Below are 16,416 nucleotides of genomic sequence, written 5' to 3'. Positions count from 1 at the left end.
TTACTATTAATTTCTTTTTCTCTTGTGACTGGGATATAGTTTGATCTTTATTTGCATGCCTCAAATGTTTTTGTTGGAAATTGGATATTTTGAATATTGTAGCTGGAGAGCCTTTTTCTCCCCGCTCCCTGAGGATTGTTATTGCTGCTTATTCTAGTGGTTGTTTGTTTAATGAGTCTTTTAAAACTATTTTTGTAGAGTCTGTGTTTTTCATAGTGTATGTCCACTGAATTCTCTGTTCATTCTCTTAGCACTTGGCTATGATTTGGCAGAGATTTTCCTAAATGTCTCAATCTACCCCCAACAACTCCCCCAAAAAGCCCAAACAAAAACAAACTCTTCTAGACTTTACAAATTGCTTCTGTGTTGTGGTACATAATGCTCAGCCAAGCTGCTTTCAGTTCTGCCCTAGTCTTCACTTCTTGCTTGCGCAGAACTGAAAGATCAGCCAGAGGTGAAAGTTTAGGGTCTTCATGAGTCTTATCTGAACACATGGTCAGTCCTGGACATCATGTGGCCTCTAGGTTTCCCAGTATTTATGGGCGTTTTCAAAGTCATTATTTTCAGTGTGTCTCCTTCTCCAGCTTCTTCATGCCTAGGTTTTTAGATATTTGTTCGTTGCCCCAATTGTTACCTTTAGTACCACAGATGACAGAGAGAAATGCTTTCGACAGACACCACTGGGGAAGCCACTTCAGTCCTAGGAATCTCCAAGGCTGGTGAAACAAAGACAGGTCCTTGACCCAGTCCTTCAGGGAGCCTACTACATAGTTCAAAACACGCAACCACAATTCTTTGAGAGTAAGGTCCATATTAACTTATCTGGTACCCACAACATGCACCAAATGTGGGCTGCTATCATGGATGCTGCCATGTAGGAAGAGTTGGGAATGGTATGCAGTAAGTTAAAATTCCATGGAATTTTCCTATGAAAACCTAGCAGTATCTTTCTTCATTATGTGTTCTTCTGGTTGTTGTAAGGTTTTGATTCTAGAATTATGAAAATGTTCTAGAATTGTGAAAATGTTGATTCTGGCTGTTTGGCCATCTATTCATTGCTTTATGAAGAGATGGAGTTTTGGAGTTCTTACTGTGCTATATATTGTGATGTTATTGCCACTTTTTTGAGTGAGCTGAATATAAGTAGATACAATGTTCATTAGCTCAAACCATTAAAAAAAAACCTAATTTGTTTAATATATTGTCTTTAAAAGTAAAGGTTTTACATATTTACATTTTCTAGAAGGTTAAGTCTTTCTTCAAATACTTGAGTATTGCTATTAACCTAGAGAAAATACCATTTGTCTGTTGCTCGCTAGTCATTTTATTCAAGTTGTTTTTGCCAGATTTTTAAGGAACATAACTATTACGTTCCTTTTGCTTTTCGTAGTAAGCTCTCCATTCTAAGAAATCATTAATTTGCACCAGTGTTTCTCAAATGGGGGGTATTACTGTTTTCCAGGGGATATTTGGCAATTATCTGGAAATATTTCTAGTCATCGCAGTTTAGGGGAATGGGTTATGCTACTGGTATCTAGTGGGTAGAGACCAGAGATGCTACTAAACATCCTGCAGTGGGATAGGACTGGACCCCATGACAAATAATTTTATGTCCTAAAATTTTGGGAGTGCCAACATTGAGAAACCCTGATGTGGATTTACCAGATCTTCTAGATTTCCTTAAATTGGTTGATAAAGTATTGCTATAAAGTCTAATGACTAAATTTGGACCTAACCAATTTAACTTTTTCAGAATGAAGTGTCAAAAAAGGAAAACAGTATTATCTGTGAATACAATAATAGAGAAATGTTAATCTAAAATTGCATTTTTTTGCAGTATCACCATATAATTGAATTTATTTAATTTTGCATAATTTAATTATTAAACTTTGTTATGTAAAAAAGACATTAATGAACCTCTGTGAATTAAGACCATTTACCAACATTTTACCATTTCTCAATGTCTTTGGAGTATTTTGAAGCAAAATTCATTGGCATTTCATTTTATGTGTGTGTCAGGTAACTTGAAGGTTACTTTGTTAGAATAGATCTAAACCAAGTTTGAACATTGAATATGATTAGTTTCCTAAGTCTCTTTCTTATAGTAGCTTCCCCTTAGCTTTTAAAAAATGAACCTATTTATTGAGAACTTGTGTCATTTGTTCTGTAGGTTTTCCCACATTCTAGTTTAGCTTATTGTATCTTCATAGTGTTGTTTAACATATTCCTCTTTTTTTTTTTTTTTTTTTTTTTGGTGAATCAGTAGCTTTAAAGAGTTGATTAGATTCCAGTGTTTGTTTGTTTTAACAAAGACTGTCAGGCATAATAAAGCAGTTGTCAACATGCATATAGCCATCTATCACTTTATTCTGTATGTCATGTATATTGCAAGTTGATATATATGCATATATACACACACATATACATACATGTAGATAAACATACATTGCTGCACAACAGGTGGGCACATAACGAGTTGTTCTGTTCCTAGTGATAATACCAGTCTGTGCAAGTGTTGTCAGCTTGATTCATCATGTTTCCTGCCAACCTTTTACCTAATGTTTTCATTGGAGTTTAGCAAAAATGATTTTTTTAAATTATTTCCTCTGTAGTACCATGTCACCAGATTAATATTCCATGTACAATCATTATTGTAGTCATTTGCTTTTTGCCTTTGAGGGAAGGGAATTTTTAATTAACTCAGCTTGGCTAGTACAGTGTTTTGCATATGATAACCATGCCTTACCATTGGTTCTAAACCTTGGAACTGAATTAGAATCACTTAATTTATAAATTCCGGCCGGGCACGGTGGCTCACACCTGTAATCCAAGCACTTTGGAGGCCAAGGTTGGCGGATCACCTGAGGTCGGGAGTTCAAGACTGGCCTGACCAACATGGTAAAACCCCGTCTTTAAAAAAAAAAAAAAATTATAAATTCCCAGGCTCCCCGCCTACTGATTTCTGGTTGGTTTAACAACTGGAAGAAAAAAGACTGGCAGAGTAAAATATATCTGTCTTCATACATTTTAGTGATTCATTGAGGAAAGCATTGTTTTTTTTGGGTTCTTTTGAGATGGAGTCTCGCTCTGTCACCCAGACTGGAGTGTGGTGGCGTGATCTCAGCTCACTGCAACGCCTCCTGAGTTCAAGCGATTCTCCTGCCTCAGCCTCCAAGTAGCTGGGACTACAGGCATGTACTACCACACCCGGCTAATTTTTTGTATTTTGTAGTAGAGACGAGGTTTCACCGTGTTAGCCAGGATGGTCTCTATCTCCTGACCTTGTGATCTGTCCACTTCGGCCTCCCAAAGTGCTGGGATTACAGATGTGAGCCACCACACCCAGCCTTTTGTGACTATTAAGCAAATATCAGTTACCCTCATTTCCAAATGAATTATCCAGTTGTTCCAGGATGATTTATTGGAAAGATCATATTTTACTGTGTTGAACTACTTTTGTACCTTTTTCAAAAATCAGTTGACTGATATATATACAGGTTGAGTATGTATATATGTAGAGATACATAATTAGAATGTAGATACAGATATTCTATATTATTATTATATAGATAATTCTATATTATCTGTATTATCCAGTTATAGAATTATCCAGTTGTTCCAGGATGATTTGTTGGAAAGATTGTATGTTACTGTGTTGAACTGCCTTTGTACCTTTTTCAAAAATCGGTTGACTGTATGTATATACAGGTTGAGTATTCCTTGTCTGAAATGTTTGGGACTAGATGTGTTTGTGGTTTTAGAATATTTGCGTATATGTAATGAGAGATCTTGGGGATGGGATCCAAGTCTAAACATGAAATTCATTTATTGAATATGCATCGTATGCATGTAACCCAAAGGTAATTTTGTAAAATATTTTTAATTTGTCTATGAAACAATGTTTCTGTTAAGTACTTACATGTGGAATTTTCCACTTTTGACATCATGTTAGCACACAAAAAGTTTCAGAGTTTGAAGCATTTCAGATTTCGAATTGCCAAATTAAGGCATAATATATGTAAGGTTCAGTACTACCTGAGATTTTTGGCTTTTATGAGGTGGGGGTGGGAGTAGCATATATTCTTTCCCATCCCCCACCTCATAAAAGCCCCAAAATCTCAGGTAGTACTGAACCCTATATATACTATGTGTTGATAACTGGGCGGGGCGGTGGGGGGTGCAGTGGTCGGGGTGGTCCTGTATCTCTTTTCTTTATGTTGTCTTTGATTTCTTTCATCAGTATTTTGTGATTTTCAGCATGAGTCTGTATGTCTTTTGTTGAATTTATGGCTTAGTATTTTTGAGTTTTGGGGTATTACAAATGATAACTGCTTTTTGTTTAGATTTCTAGTTGTTCATTGGTAGTGTGTAGAAATAACAATTGTAATATATGACTTTGCTAAGCTTATCAATTCTAGACACCTTTTAATGGATTCCATGGAATTTTCTATAAAGACAATCATGTTGTCTATGAATATAAACAATTTTATTTCTTCCTTTCCAAACCATATATCTTTTATTCCTTATAGCCTTATTGCAGTGCTCTGTCTTTTAGTATGATATTAAATAAGAGTGGTAAGAGCAGATATTCTTGATTGTATCTCATCTTAGGAAGAAATTAGTAGTTTCCTGGTAATTTTATATTTATCTAAATATGTAAATCTCAGTATTGTGATCACTTAGCAGAGGAATCTTAGTTAATTTTATATTCTAGGTTGCTCTCCAGTTTTCCTCATAGCATGCGTCAACTGTTACATCTTGTGATTCCTAATGAACTATATGCATGTATGTCAGTCTCCGTCTCTCACAGATACATACAGACTTTTAGGAGAGCACTTACTGCATGCTTTGTAGTTTACTTCTTATTTTTTTCCCTTATTAGAAGGTGAGTACTTAGAGTAGTAAGAAATGGTACCTGTCAGTAGCTCTGGGAACTTACTTATATTGTGAGCAATTGATACTAGGTTGGATCATATGAAATTGCCAGTATTAGTTTATAACCTATAAAATTTTGTATCTAGTTGAGACAAAAACAAAATAACAAGGAAAAAAAAACCAGGGTACTTCTGCTAACAAGGTAGAATAATCAGTATGTGAAATGTTTGTGCATGAGAAATTGTTCATTATTGTTATATGTTAAGGAAAGTCATAGAGGTAGACATACTGATGAAATGAGTGAGATATAGCCCCTGCCTTAAAGAAAATGCACACTCTGTGGCAGACTGGGCCTTTACAATATTCAGATGTGTGTTTTTGGTTTTGGTTGTTTGGTTTTGGTTTTGTTTTCTTACAGAGACGGGGTTTTGCTGTGTTGCCCAGGCAGTTCTCAAACTCCTGAGCTCAAGTGATCCTCCCACCTTGGCCTCCCAAAGTGCTGGGATTACAGACATGAGCCACTGTGCCCACCTCCCCCCCTCTTTTTTAATAGAGATGGGTTTTCAGATGTGTTTTAACTCTGTTTATGCACAATCTGTGCACGAATTTACTCTCAGTTTGGATCTACTCATGATCCCTAGCCTCATATCTCTCAGTGTCTTGGATTATAAGACATTTTGGCTGTAACTTCTATAAATAAATAGAGAAGACTGACATATTTTCATAATTTTATGTGAAAAGATACTCATACATTTTTCAGTTGTTTCATGTAACTTAAATGTTTGTTACTTAGCATCTAATAGTTTAAATAGGGTAGTAAATAAAGGGCACGAAACATTTTTCCCTTTGAAATAACTTTATTTCTATGGAACAGAAAGACTTTAAGGCAGTCATAGGAGGAAAAATAAAACTTTCTTACTTGAATTTTTCTGTGTAGTGTTTTTTTTTTTTTTTTTTTTCCATTACAAATTATAGGTGAAGAGACAGTATAGTGTTTTTTATCCTTAGGCTCTTAAGGTGGTCTTAATGATCCCATATTACAAATCAGGGAAAAGGAAATAGATGAGAGATTTTGTGTAAGTTTCATGAACTTAGCATGTAAGTAGTTATTAACAATCAATGAGTAAATATTTGTGGAGGTAGGATGCCAGGCTAGGTGGCTTTGGTTAAAGTAAGAAAATAGAATTTTTTTGTAAGATATGTACATTTTAGTTAATACAATAAAAGTCATGGCTATTGCATGTTGACCGACAAGGATCAAAAGCCACGTAGTTTTTGAGACAGTTTGTTCTGGTAAATGCTATAGTAACAAAAGGCTATTTTCAATTAGAATTTTGCTCGTGATATTGTTTTGAGCTTATTAATATAACAAGATTAAAACAATTATGAAAACCTGTAAAGCCGCTTTTTTTTTTTTTTTTTTTTTTTTTTTTTTGGAAACCGTGTTTAAAATACAGGACTCAGGGAAGACATTACCTTTGTAAATAGACTTACTCAAGAGATTAATTTTCTTTTGTATTTGCTGCCACCATATGGCAGACTAATTCTATTACCATTTCTGTTACATGCTGTAGAACATAGCCTAAAAATAGTATACCTTTAATATTTTCTGATGAAGTTGATTTGTTCATAAATAATTTTGACAAAAGAAGAAATAACAAATTTTTATGTTTGGAACTATAGCTAACGTTCCTCCAACAGAGTAGATAGCATAGTTTATATCTTGTAACATTTTAGAACGCATTACCACAACAGTAATTACTATAACAAAGATGATTCTTTGTCATAGCAATGATGACGATTTTTTCAGAACAGTAAGAAATGTGTGGGTGGGTGCAGTGGCTCACTCATATAACCCTAGCACTTTGGGAGACTGAAGCAGAAGGATCACTTGAGCCCAGGAGTTTGAGACCAGCCTGGGCAACATAATGAGAACCCACCTCTACAGAAATTATTTGAAAATTATGGGTGAGGTGAGGCACACCTATGGTCCCAGCTACTCAGGTAGCTGAGGTGGTAGCATCACTTGAACCTAGGAGGTTGCAGCTACATTTTGCACCACTGTACTCGAGCCTGGGTGATAGCACAAGATCTTGTCTCAGAAGAAAAGAAAGACAAAAGAAATGTGGTTGGCAGCACACTTTTATGTAGGGAATGTAATTCTGACATTTGTTCTTTGTAGGTCATTGCACATGAGGATTATGGCTCCATAATTTTTTAGGCCTAATTTGATTTATGTGACGATAAGCCATTTCACTAAAATTAACTGGTGGGAATTTTATTTTTTATCCTGGGACAAGTATTGTATAAGAATATGTAATACTCTTTATTACATAAGAATTAAAAAATAGAAGCAACCCAAATATTTACTTTTAGGAAATAGTTAAATACAGTATTTTTGAATGGAATGTCATGTTCAAGGTGTTGTAGAAGAATATTTAAGGACATGGGTAAGGTCCACATTAAGTGGGGAGTGATGGAGAGAAGCAAGTTACTAAATAATATGTATATATTATCCTATCTATTAAAAAAGTGTTTGTACGTGTATATGTAATTACCAGAGTTTTCTTTGAGAGATATTACAGTGATTTCTTAAATTTTATGTATTACTAAAATGAGTTTGTTATACATATTCAAAAAATGTATAGATCAAGTATTTTAAACCTTTTGTAGACAGTTTCTTAAGACATTCCCATGGATAAATAATTACTCATTCGTAAGTTGCTGAATATGTTATTAGTGAATATATTTGAAAGGTGTGTGTGTGTGTAAGATTTATGCGGATGACTTGTTGCTAGCAATTCTAAGAAAACAGTACCACTTTTTACGTCTCTTCTAGGAAGCCAATCCTGTTTAATATATAAAGAAAGCCTTTAAAAAATGTTTCGTTACACAGATTAGTATTTTTTTCTTCATAGAAGGATAAAAGTGAATTCTGAATTAATAAAATCCAAAGTAAGTTTTTGAATATTATCTAAAAATTCCATGTTTTCTCAAGGTACTAGTTTTTTATAACATAGCTGTTAATGTCTAGGATCAGCGTATTCTTTCTTTTGATATCTGTTTTTTGCTACAGGCTTGTGATTGGAATTGAAACAGTACAACTGCCTCCACCAGAGGAAAATAGTATGGGAATTCCTATTATGGTAGGTTATTTTCTAGTAGTCTCTTCCAGTAATATAGGCAGTTCTTGTAATTTGTCAGTTTGTTGCTGTTTAAGCCTCCTTATAACTTAGCTTTCATACATAGCTGTATGTGAGCAAATACTTAGCGTCAGCCATAAAGTCCTTTATTGTACAAACATTTATAGTAGTAGGCCCTGTGTTAGTGGAAGACTTAGTATAGCAGTTTAATCATTCAAATAGATTTTCAGTGGAGGAAGCTTATAAATATAATTTAAGATCTCTGTCATGGAGAAGAAAATATTAAACAGCTGAAAATAACAGTATTGCAACTAGTTTTTTTTTTTTTTTTTTTTTTTTTTTTTGAGACGGAGTTTCGCTCTTGTTACCCAGGCTGGAGTGCAATGGCGCGATCTCGGCTCACCGCAACCTCCTCCTCCTGGGTTCAGGCAATTCTCCTGTCTCAGCCTCCTGAGTAGCTGGGATTACAGGCACGTGCCACCATGCCCAGCTAATTTTTTGTATTTTTAGTAGAGACGGGGTTTCACCAGGTTGACCGGGATGGTCTCGATCTCTCGACCTCGTGATCCACCCGCCTCGGCCTCCCAAAGTGCTGGGATTACAGGCTTGAGCCGCCGCGCCCGGCCTTGCAACTAGTTTTATTTTGTCCTGAAATACTAATAAATTACTCGAGGTTTTCAAACTTTGGTTTAACTGTATGCATCATTTTGCTCATAGCTCATTCTCTTACATGTTAAATGATTGTGGTGCACACTTTAAATATTAACAGCTATCCAATAATCACTGGGGAACCTCATTATTTGAGTGACTCCTGTGTTTTTAATGAAAGTAGTTTTTTAAAAAACATCTCATAAACTCCAGGTATGTTGGACTGCAGGCACTAGTGAAGACAGTATAAGCTTGTTTGATATCATTGTTAGTATTTATTAGGCTTATTTCAGATTCAAACTTTAAAAAAATTTTTTTTGTAGTTTTCATTTTTTCATATGCAAACATACTGAAATTTTTTTTAGAGTACAAAAGGAGAAAATTATGGTCCAGTAATTGACTATTTTGCCATTACGCTTTTTGTTAACTGTCTTATGATCCCAAACAGTAATACCATTTGATATCAAGTAGACTTGATGTAAAGTTGCTTCAGAACAACAAAAAAAATTCATCCTTACTGGGTTTTTGTAATAGTATGTTTTTAGTTTTATTAAAAGTTTTGGGGTTTCGTTTTTTTGTTTTTTCCTTTGCAACTAGGTCTCACTGTTGCCTAGACTGGAGTGCAGTGGCATGATCAGGGCTAACTGCAGCCTCAACCTGCCGGGCTCAAGTGCTCCTCCCATCTCAGTCTCCTGAATAGCTGGGACTACAGGTACATGCCACCATGCCTGACTAATTTTTGTATTTTTAGTAGAGATGGGGTTCACATGTTTCCCAGGATGTTCTTGAACCCCTGGGCTCAAGTGAACTGTTCACCTCAGCCTTTCAAAGTGCTGGGATTACATGTGTGAGCCTTGGTATTGAACTTTTTAATTTTTTCTAAAAAAGGAGGTGATTCAAAAGCTGTTTTGTTGAAAACTGAAGATTTTATTCATCTGTTTTCTGATATGTTAGGAGTAGATTATTAGGAACACACTGCCTGGTTGTTTCTTCAAACTGGAGTGAATATGATCACATTCAAGATTCATGTTCCCTTTAGAAATTCTGAATTCTTTATGAAATACACTGATTGTGAATCTTTACCTGGCCCTTTTCAGGAAGGTCTAGATTACATACCAAATGATCACCTTTTTAAAAAGTACATAGGATGACTTGTGTGCGATGGCTGTTGGTAACCAGAGTTCCATTGGAAATTTACCCCCTCACACACTTTTATAAACCATTTTTTATCCTATGCCTTAATAAAGGCTTTGGATGAATATGAACAATGCTCCTATTCTAATTCTATTCTCAACCAAGCATTTGGATAATTGGTAGCAAGATAGAAAAACAAACAAAAAATGCCAACTTAATACAGTAAGAGCAAGATTTCATTAAGAAAATGGTAACAGCGCCGGGCGCGGTGGCTCAAGCCTGTAATCCCAGCACTTTGGGAGGCCGAGGCAGGTGGATCATGAGGTCAAGAGATCGAGACCATCCTGGTCAACATAGTGAAACCCTGTCTCTACTAAAAATACAAAGAATTAGCTGGGCATGGTGGCACATGCCTGTAATTTCAGCTACTCAGGAGGCTGAGGCAGGAGAATTGCCTGAACCCAGGAGGCGGAGGTTGCGGTGAGCCGAGATCGCGCCATTACACTCCAGCCTGGGTAACAAGAGCGAAACTCCGTCTCAAAAAAAAAAAAAAAAAAGAAAATGGTAACAAACATTAGATACCCTCAATATTATATAGTCAGTTTACTTTTTCTTCCTGGAATGTGTGTTGGAGAAAAGGCAGAGTCACAAATCATTTAGCTAATTTTGCTGTTAATAACTGTATACATTGTAATTATCATCTTTTACCACTGGATGGTGCTTTTGCATTGGTTACTCCAAACCCTTTCTGAATTTACGTAAGGGCACCATTTGAAATTCATTTAAAAAACAATGAAATTAAGATAATGGTGTAGTTTAGTCATACAAATAGGCAAATTCAACTGAGTAAAACATAAGTATCACAATTTACAAATTAAGTTTTTGGGTTTTGTTTAAAAAAAAATTCCTCTATGTGAATGAAATTGGTTAAGAGCTAAGTGTGCCTGTATTTTCTAATCTTTTGTTGTTTATAGAGACGCAGTCTCCTTAATGTTGCCCAGGCTGGCCTCAGACTCATGGGCCAAGTAATTCTCCCATCGCAGCCTCCTGAGTAGCTGAGACTATAGGTATACACAACTGTGCCAGGCTCTGTGCTGCCATCTTTTATTATCACCTTAGAAACATTTTATTGTTGTTTTTGCCTTTTTTTTTTTTTTTTTTTTTTTGCCAGAGTGTCTCTCTGTCACCAAGGCTAGAGTGCAGTGGCATGATCTTGGCTCACTGCAACCACAGCCTCCTGGGTTCAAGCGATTCTCCCACCTTCAAGCGATTGTACCACCTCAGCCTCCCGAGTAGCTGGGACTATAGGTGCACACCACCACGCCTGCCAAATTTTTGTATTTTTAGTAGAGATGGGGTTTCACTATGTTGGCCAGGCTAGTATTGAACTCCTGACCTCAAGTGATCCACCCGCCTCAGTCTCCCAAAGGAGGATTGGGATTACAAGCATGAGCTACCACGCCTGATTTTAAAACATTTTAAATGTATTGATTGTTTTTAGGTGGTACTATCATTTACATGTGATCTATACAAAGCCACAATTTCTTAATTTATAAGATTAAAATAAAGGTTTTTAAAGTTGTCTCTGATGATTATTTTCTCCTATTCGGTAACCGTTCAGACTCCTTTACCTGAAGTCTTTTTATTTCACAAGTATTGTTTTCAAATTCTGGTTTTTTTTTTTTTCAGCTACCAAGTGACTTTTTGTTAGGTATCTTGCTTAAATGAGTTGAGTACTTAGGTCTGTAGAGTTTATTTGTGATTGTAACAGATTATGGAGCTCTTAATTCAGGGAAATAATCTTATTATAAGAAAACATTCTCTTTTTCTTTTAAAGATCAAAATAAAACAGACTCCAGAACATCAATGTTCCTTAACAACTTACGCTGAGGCCTTGTTTCTCCAGTCTGGTCTGCTGTTATTTCCTTTTCTATTCTTTGAAGGGTTATTTAGATAAAAATAAAGTCATAAAAACAAGCATCTTAAACTACCCTTTTCTGTAGTCTGCTCTTCACTTGCTACTTTATAGCTTTTGAGTTAGAAGTTTAGAGGGTATTGTAGTTCAGCAAGTTTAAAGTCACAGTAGACTTCGTCTGCCTTTGAGGCTCGAGTTTATAGGAGTTATGGATTAAATGACTAGCTTTGCAGATTTGCTTCTTGACAGTGAATCTTCACACAGGCAGTGTTTAAGGTTTAGTCTTAATTCTTAGAATGTGAACTTTGTCATGTAACCACTCTAGACCTTATTTTTCTTAACCTATAAAGTAGTAATTTTGTTTAGCCAATAAGGTTCCTGGCTAAGGACAATGTTACTTAGGGGGATAAAAAGGAGGAGAGAACAAATTACTCATAATCCTGCCACTGACCTAACTCATCTAGTGTTGATGCTAAAAATGAAAAAGAAAAAAAAAAACCTCTTCTATTTAATACAAGATTATTTTGTGTTAAATACTGCAGTGTTGTATTCTATATAATGTTTTTTAGTGTATCTCATGTTTCAGAAATTCTTTAAAGATTTTTTTTAAGTATTAGATACAGTTTCACTGTGTGAAATATAAAATCATTTTATTCAACATTTAAATATTCAATCTTTTGTTATAAATAATACCTCACTAAAATCTTGATATGTAAATTTTTATAAGCCTCACGTTATTTTCTTATGTGTACATTCTTGCAAGTAGAAATGCTAGCTTGAAATTTCAAAGACTTATCAATGATATTGATAGCTGTTGGCAGGTTTCTTTTCCTCCCTGAGAAGTTGTCCTAGTTTACTGTTTCACCATCCTACATGGCCTGTGGGTTAAACTAATTGTGATAGCCTGCTAACTGTTTTCTTTGCCTTTAGTATCACCTTATTTTTAGGTCATCCTTGACAGTGAGTCCTTTAAGATAGAAGTTTTATTTAGTAACTTTTTGGCTTAAAATTCTGTAGGTTAAAGTGTATTTATTTACTTTGTCATTCAACACCCTTCATGATTTGGCTGCTGTCTAATTTTCCACCTTATTTTATGCAAACCTACTATACATTTTGTGGATGAAGAGGTGGGAGGGGCATGTGCTAGGCAGAAGGAACAGCGTATGTAAGGGCATAGCTGCGTGAAGTGGCATTCTGCATTTGATTTGCAACAAGCACATTGATGTATGTGAAACTTGCAGGGTGGTGGAATTCTTCAGTATAGTGTACTGGAACAAAATTTAGTTGACTAAATAAAAGTAGACAACATTTTATCTGTGATTTAGTGAAGTAACTGGTAGCATAGAGAATTGCTAATCAGGACTTTTGGTTACAAACAGCAGAAATCTTACTCAAATTGGCTTACATGCAAAAGTATATTTACTGGCCAGGCAAGCAGAGGTAGGTCTAGGACTTGGTTACAGTGGGTTTCCCATCCACCCCCATTCTTTCTTTCCTCCTATGAGCAGTTTTTGTTTACTGGGATTGTGTTCTCACAATCCCAAAATAAAAGAGAGTATCTTTCCCTGGTAGCCTTGGCAAGAAAGTAAAGTCCTCAGGAAGACATTGTCTAGTTTCAGTCATGTGTTCTTTCCTGACCTAGACATGTGGCTAGGGATGGGTAGTACTCTGGTCAGGCTTGAGTTTCTTGTATGTCTCAGGACCAGAGGCTGTCCTTAAAGGAAAGGATTTGTATGAAAGTACTTGTGTCTGCTGCAAGGATGTATGAACTTAGGAGGAGAGTCAACAGTTGAAAGACTAGTTTGGAGGCAGTTATGATAGCTTGGGTGAGAACTGAAGTGGGTTTGAATTAGGTCACCTGGAAGAGAGTTTAGGAAGACTATGTAAAATGCGTAGAACTTGGTGACTGACTAAAAGTGGGAGATGAAGTAAGGGAAGGCTACTGTGTGTTGGGCTACCTCGTACATGGGAATTACCAACATGAGACTTAACCAACATGAGAAATCAGAAAAAGAACGCTTTGGGGAAGTGGACTACTGATGATAAGTAGAATTTTGACCTGAGATTGTCTAGAAAGAGATTAAAAGCAGCTGGGAAAAAAAAAACAAAACAGTATTTAAACGATGGGTAGAAGAAAAGCCAAGTGAAAGGGACCAGAAAAACAGGTGAAAATATTATGAAAGCAACAAGAAGATAGTTTAATAAAGGTCATTGCTGCTCAATATTGTAGCGTAGTTGAGAACAATGATGATTTTATAATAAAAAAGTTACCATTGGTGACCTTGTACCAATTTCATGTGATTGCTGGAAAGCTAGATTGCAGTGGGTTGAAACAATTAAAAACGAACAAAAGGAGTGTTAGTTTGGTAAAGAAACGGGAAAGCTTTCTATAGGACAAAATAAAGGAACAAGTTTAAACCAAAACTCTCTAAGAAAGGAATCAGAATTGAAAAAGTAAGGTCTATAAGAAGATAGGTACGGCCTTGAATGAACCTTTTCCTCTACAACTATGAGGTCTTCCCATTAGACTGCAAAGTCATGAAGATGTGACACCTGACATGAAATAAGTGTTTAATAAATGAAAGATGACTTTTGAATAAATGAAAGATCATAGGGCAAAAATTGAAAATACAAATATATTTGAAGATAAAGCAGAGGAAAGTTGACAGGATTCATCTTTGTTTACTGTTTCTCTTCTCTGAGGTAGAAAGCCAGGGGATAAGGCCTCTCTAACTTACCTTAAAGCAGGCGTCCCCAAACTTTTTACACAAGGGGCCAGTTCACTGTCCCTCAGACCGTTGGAGGGCCGCCATATAATGTGCTCCTCTCACTGACCACCAATGAAAGAGGTGCCCCTTCCTGAAGTGCGGCGGGGGGCCGGATAAATGGCCTCAGGGGGCCACAGTTTGGGGACGCCTGCCTTAAAGCATTGCTGTGAGGAACCAATGGGAGGATTGATGTGAAAACGAATATTCTTAAACTAGGAGGTATTGGTCAAATGGAAAGAAGTAATAATTATATTTCTGGCATCTTAAATTCGAATAGGACTTTAAATCAGTTGATATTTGGGATATTGGTCAGATGAAGGGAAGTAATACTTCTATTTCTGGCATCTTAATTTTGAATAGGACTTCAAATCAGTTGATATTTGGTTCTCACCAGCTCGAAAACCCCATTTGCTTCCTTAACAACTGCTAATTTAACATCTCTTAGGTATGTGTATGGGGGAAGAGCCAAGTGTTGGAGGCAGATGGGTCTGGGTTAGAATCCAACTTTCCCTGTTGCTTAGCCTTGTGCTTTTCAGTATTTGATTTGTCCAACTCAGATTTTTATTTGTTAAATTGGGATTAAAAACTAGCATGCAGGTATGTTGTTACAAGTAAGTGAATGCACACAAAGTGCCTACAACCATAGTAGCTCTTCAGGCTACCTGGGATGTTCATCCCTGCCCCATATGAGTAGCCAACTATTATCTTATATTGAAACATTTCATCTTTATGAATGTTATGAATCTTTATGAATCTTATATTGAAACATTTCATCTTTCTCTTGGTTATTATTCATCGATTTAGCTTTTTATCTCTAAAACTATGTGTTTGTCTTCACAGTGACTTCAAATATTTTAAAGTTATGATGTTCTCCTTGGCCTCTTTTAAAACAACGTCTTCAGCTTTATCAACCCTTTGTGAAATGGTTTCTAGATTATGCATTATACTAGCTGCTCTTGCTGAATGTGTTCTAGTTTCATTACTGTAGTGGTAGTCTGCCTGGTGTCTAGTAATTAGCCTTGCTTTTCATGGAGAAGGAAAATGAGATTAATAGGAAACATTTTGGAGATGAAACTGTCATTTAAACAGGTCAGAATGAAAGTGTATTTTACTATTTCATATTCTAAAGTATTTTCTTATGTTTGACATTTTTCTCGTATGTCCATGCATTTATAAAATGATTTCCTTTAGTATTTTAAGATGAATTACTGATTGATTTTTTCCCTTTAAAAAAGTCCAGAGCCTGCTAATGTATTCCAGTACAAATGTGTTGTGATTAATTCATAATGGTGGCAAAATTAAACTACTGTAAGAAAATGTCAAGGTTGAATTTTTCTGTGTAATACATAGCATACTGTTGGTTGTCTACTGACTGGTGATTACCCTCTTCCTTCTTGCATGCTTACCCCCAGTTTTGTTTATATGTACATGTCTGTCACACATGACTTGGGGAAACCCTGAATATTTTGAGCTAATCAGGGTAATCCTATTCTGCCTAGTAGTGATTTGTTAGGGAAGGGACATGTGATCAAAGCCTGGCCCTTTGCATGTCAGGGAAAGTCAGCTCGTGGGGCTTCTAGGAATCTTCCTTATACCTAAAAAGGAAGACATAGAAGGATATTCGCACTTCCACTGCATGACAATATGTGTTTAATAGGATGCCATGAAGTATAACGGTTAACATGTGGCTATGCAGGGAGTTGTCCTAAGGTCCTTAGTGAGTCTGACAGAGGAAAAAGCTGAAAGGCGCTTAGATCACATGTGATGGCATTGGATAACTGATGCAATTACTCTAAAGCCTCTTTATTTTCATTCTTGATGTTTGTGATGATAATCCCTTTGTTTAAGCCAGTTGAGAATAATGTTATTTTATACATTTTTAAAATTAAGGATAGCCCTAATATTAACAAATGTATTTAATATTCTGTTACAT

The 16,416-nt window shown here is 35.9% G+C and overlaps 1 protein-coding gene across 6 annotated transcripts in view; it reads left to right on the top strand.

Annotated features, from left to right (window-relative positions):
- The window catches only part of ANKRD28 (ankyrin repeat domain 28), a 196,565-nt gene that overhangs the window by 40,917 nt on the left and 139,232 nt on the right, over positions 1 to 16,416 (top strand). For 2 of the 6 annotated variants that reach the window (XM_074405666.1, XM_074405662.1), the window contains exon 1: positions 6,308 to 8,021. The exons of 2 other annotated variants lie outside the window; for them this stretch is intronic. Coding sequence is in view for 2 of the 4 variants with exons in the window: in XM_074405662.1 (XP_074261763.1) it covers positions 7,902 to 8,021 (120 nt within the window). In the remaining 2 variants the exon portion in view is untranslated. Of the gene's footprint in view, positions 1 to 6,307; positions 8,022 to 9,263; positions 9,379 to 16,416 lie in introns of those variants that run through there. 2 more of the 6 variants (XM_074405668.1, XM_039480234.2) reach the window with 2 other exon arrangements.

Source organism: Saimiri boliviensis, chromosome 9 (genome assembly GCF_048565385.1).
Source record: "Saimiri boliviensis isolate mSaiBol1 chromosome 9, mSaiBol1.pri, whole genome shotgun sequence".
NCBI lineage: Eukaryota > Metazoa > Chordata > Mammalia > Primates > Cebidae > Saimiri > Saimiri boliviensis.
This window is presented reverse-complemented; position numbering and strand designations above follow the sequence as displayed.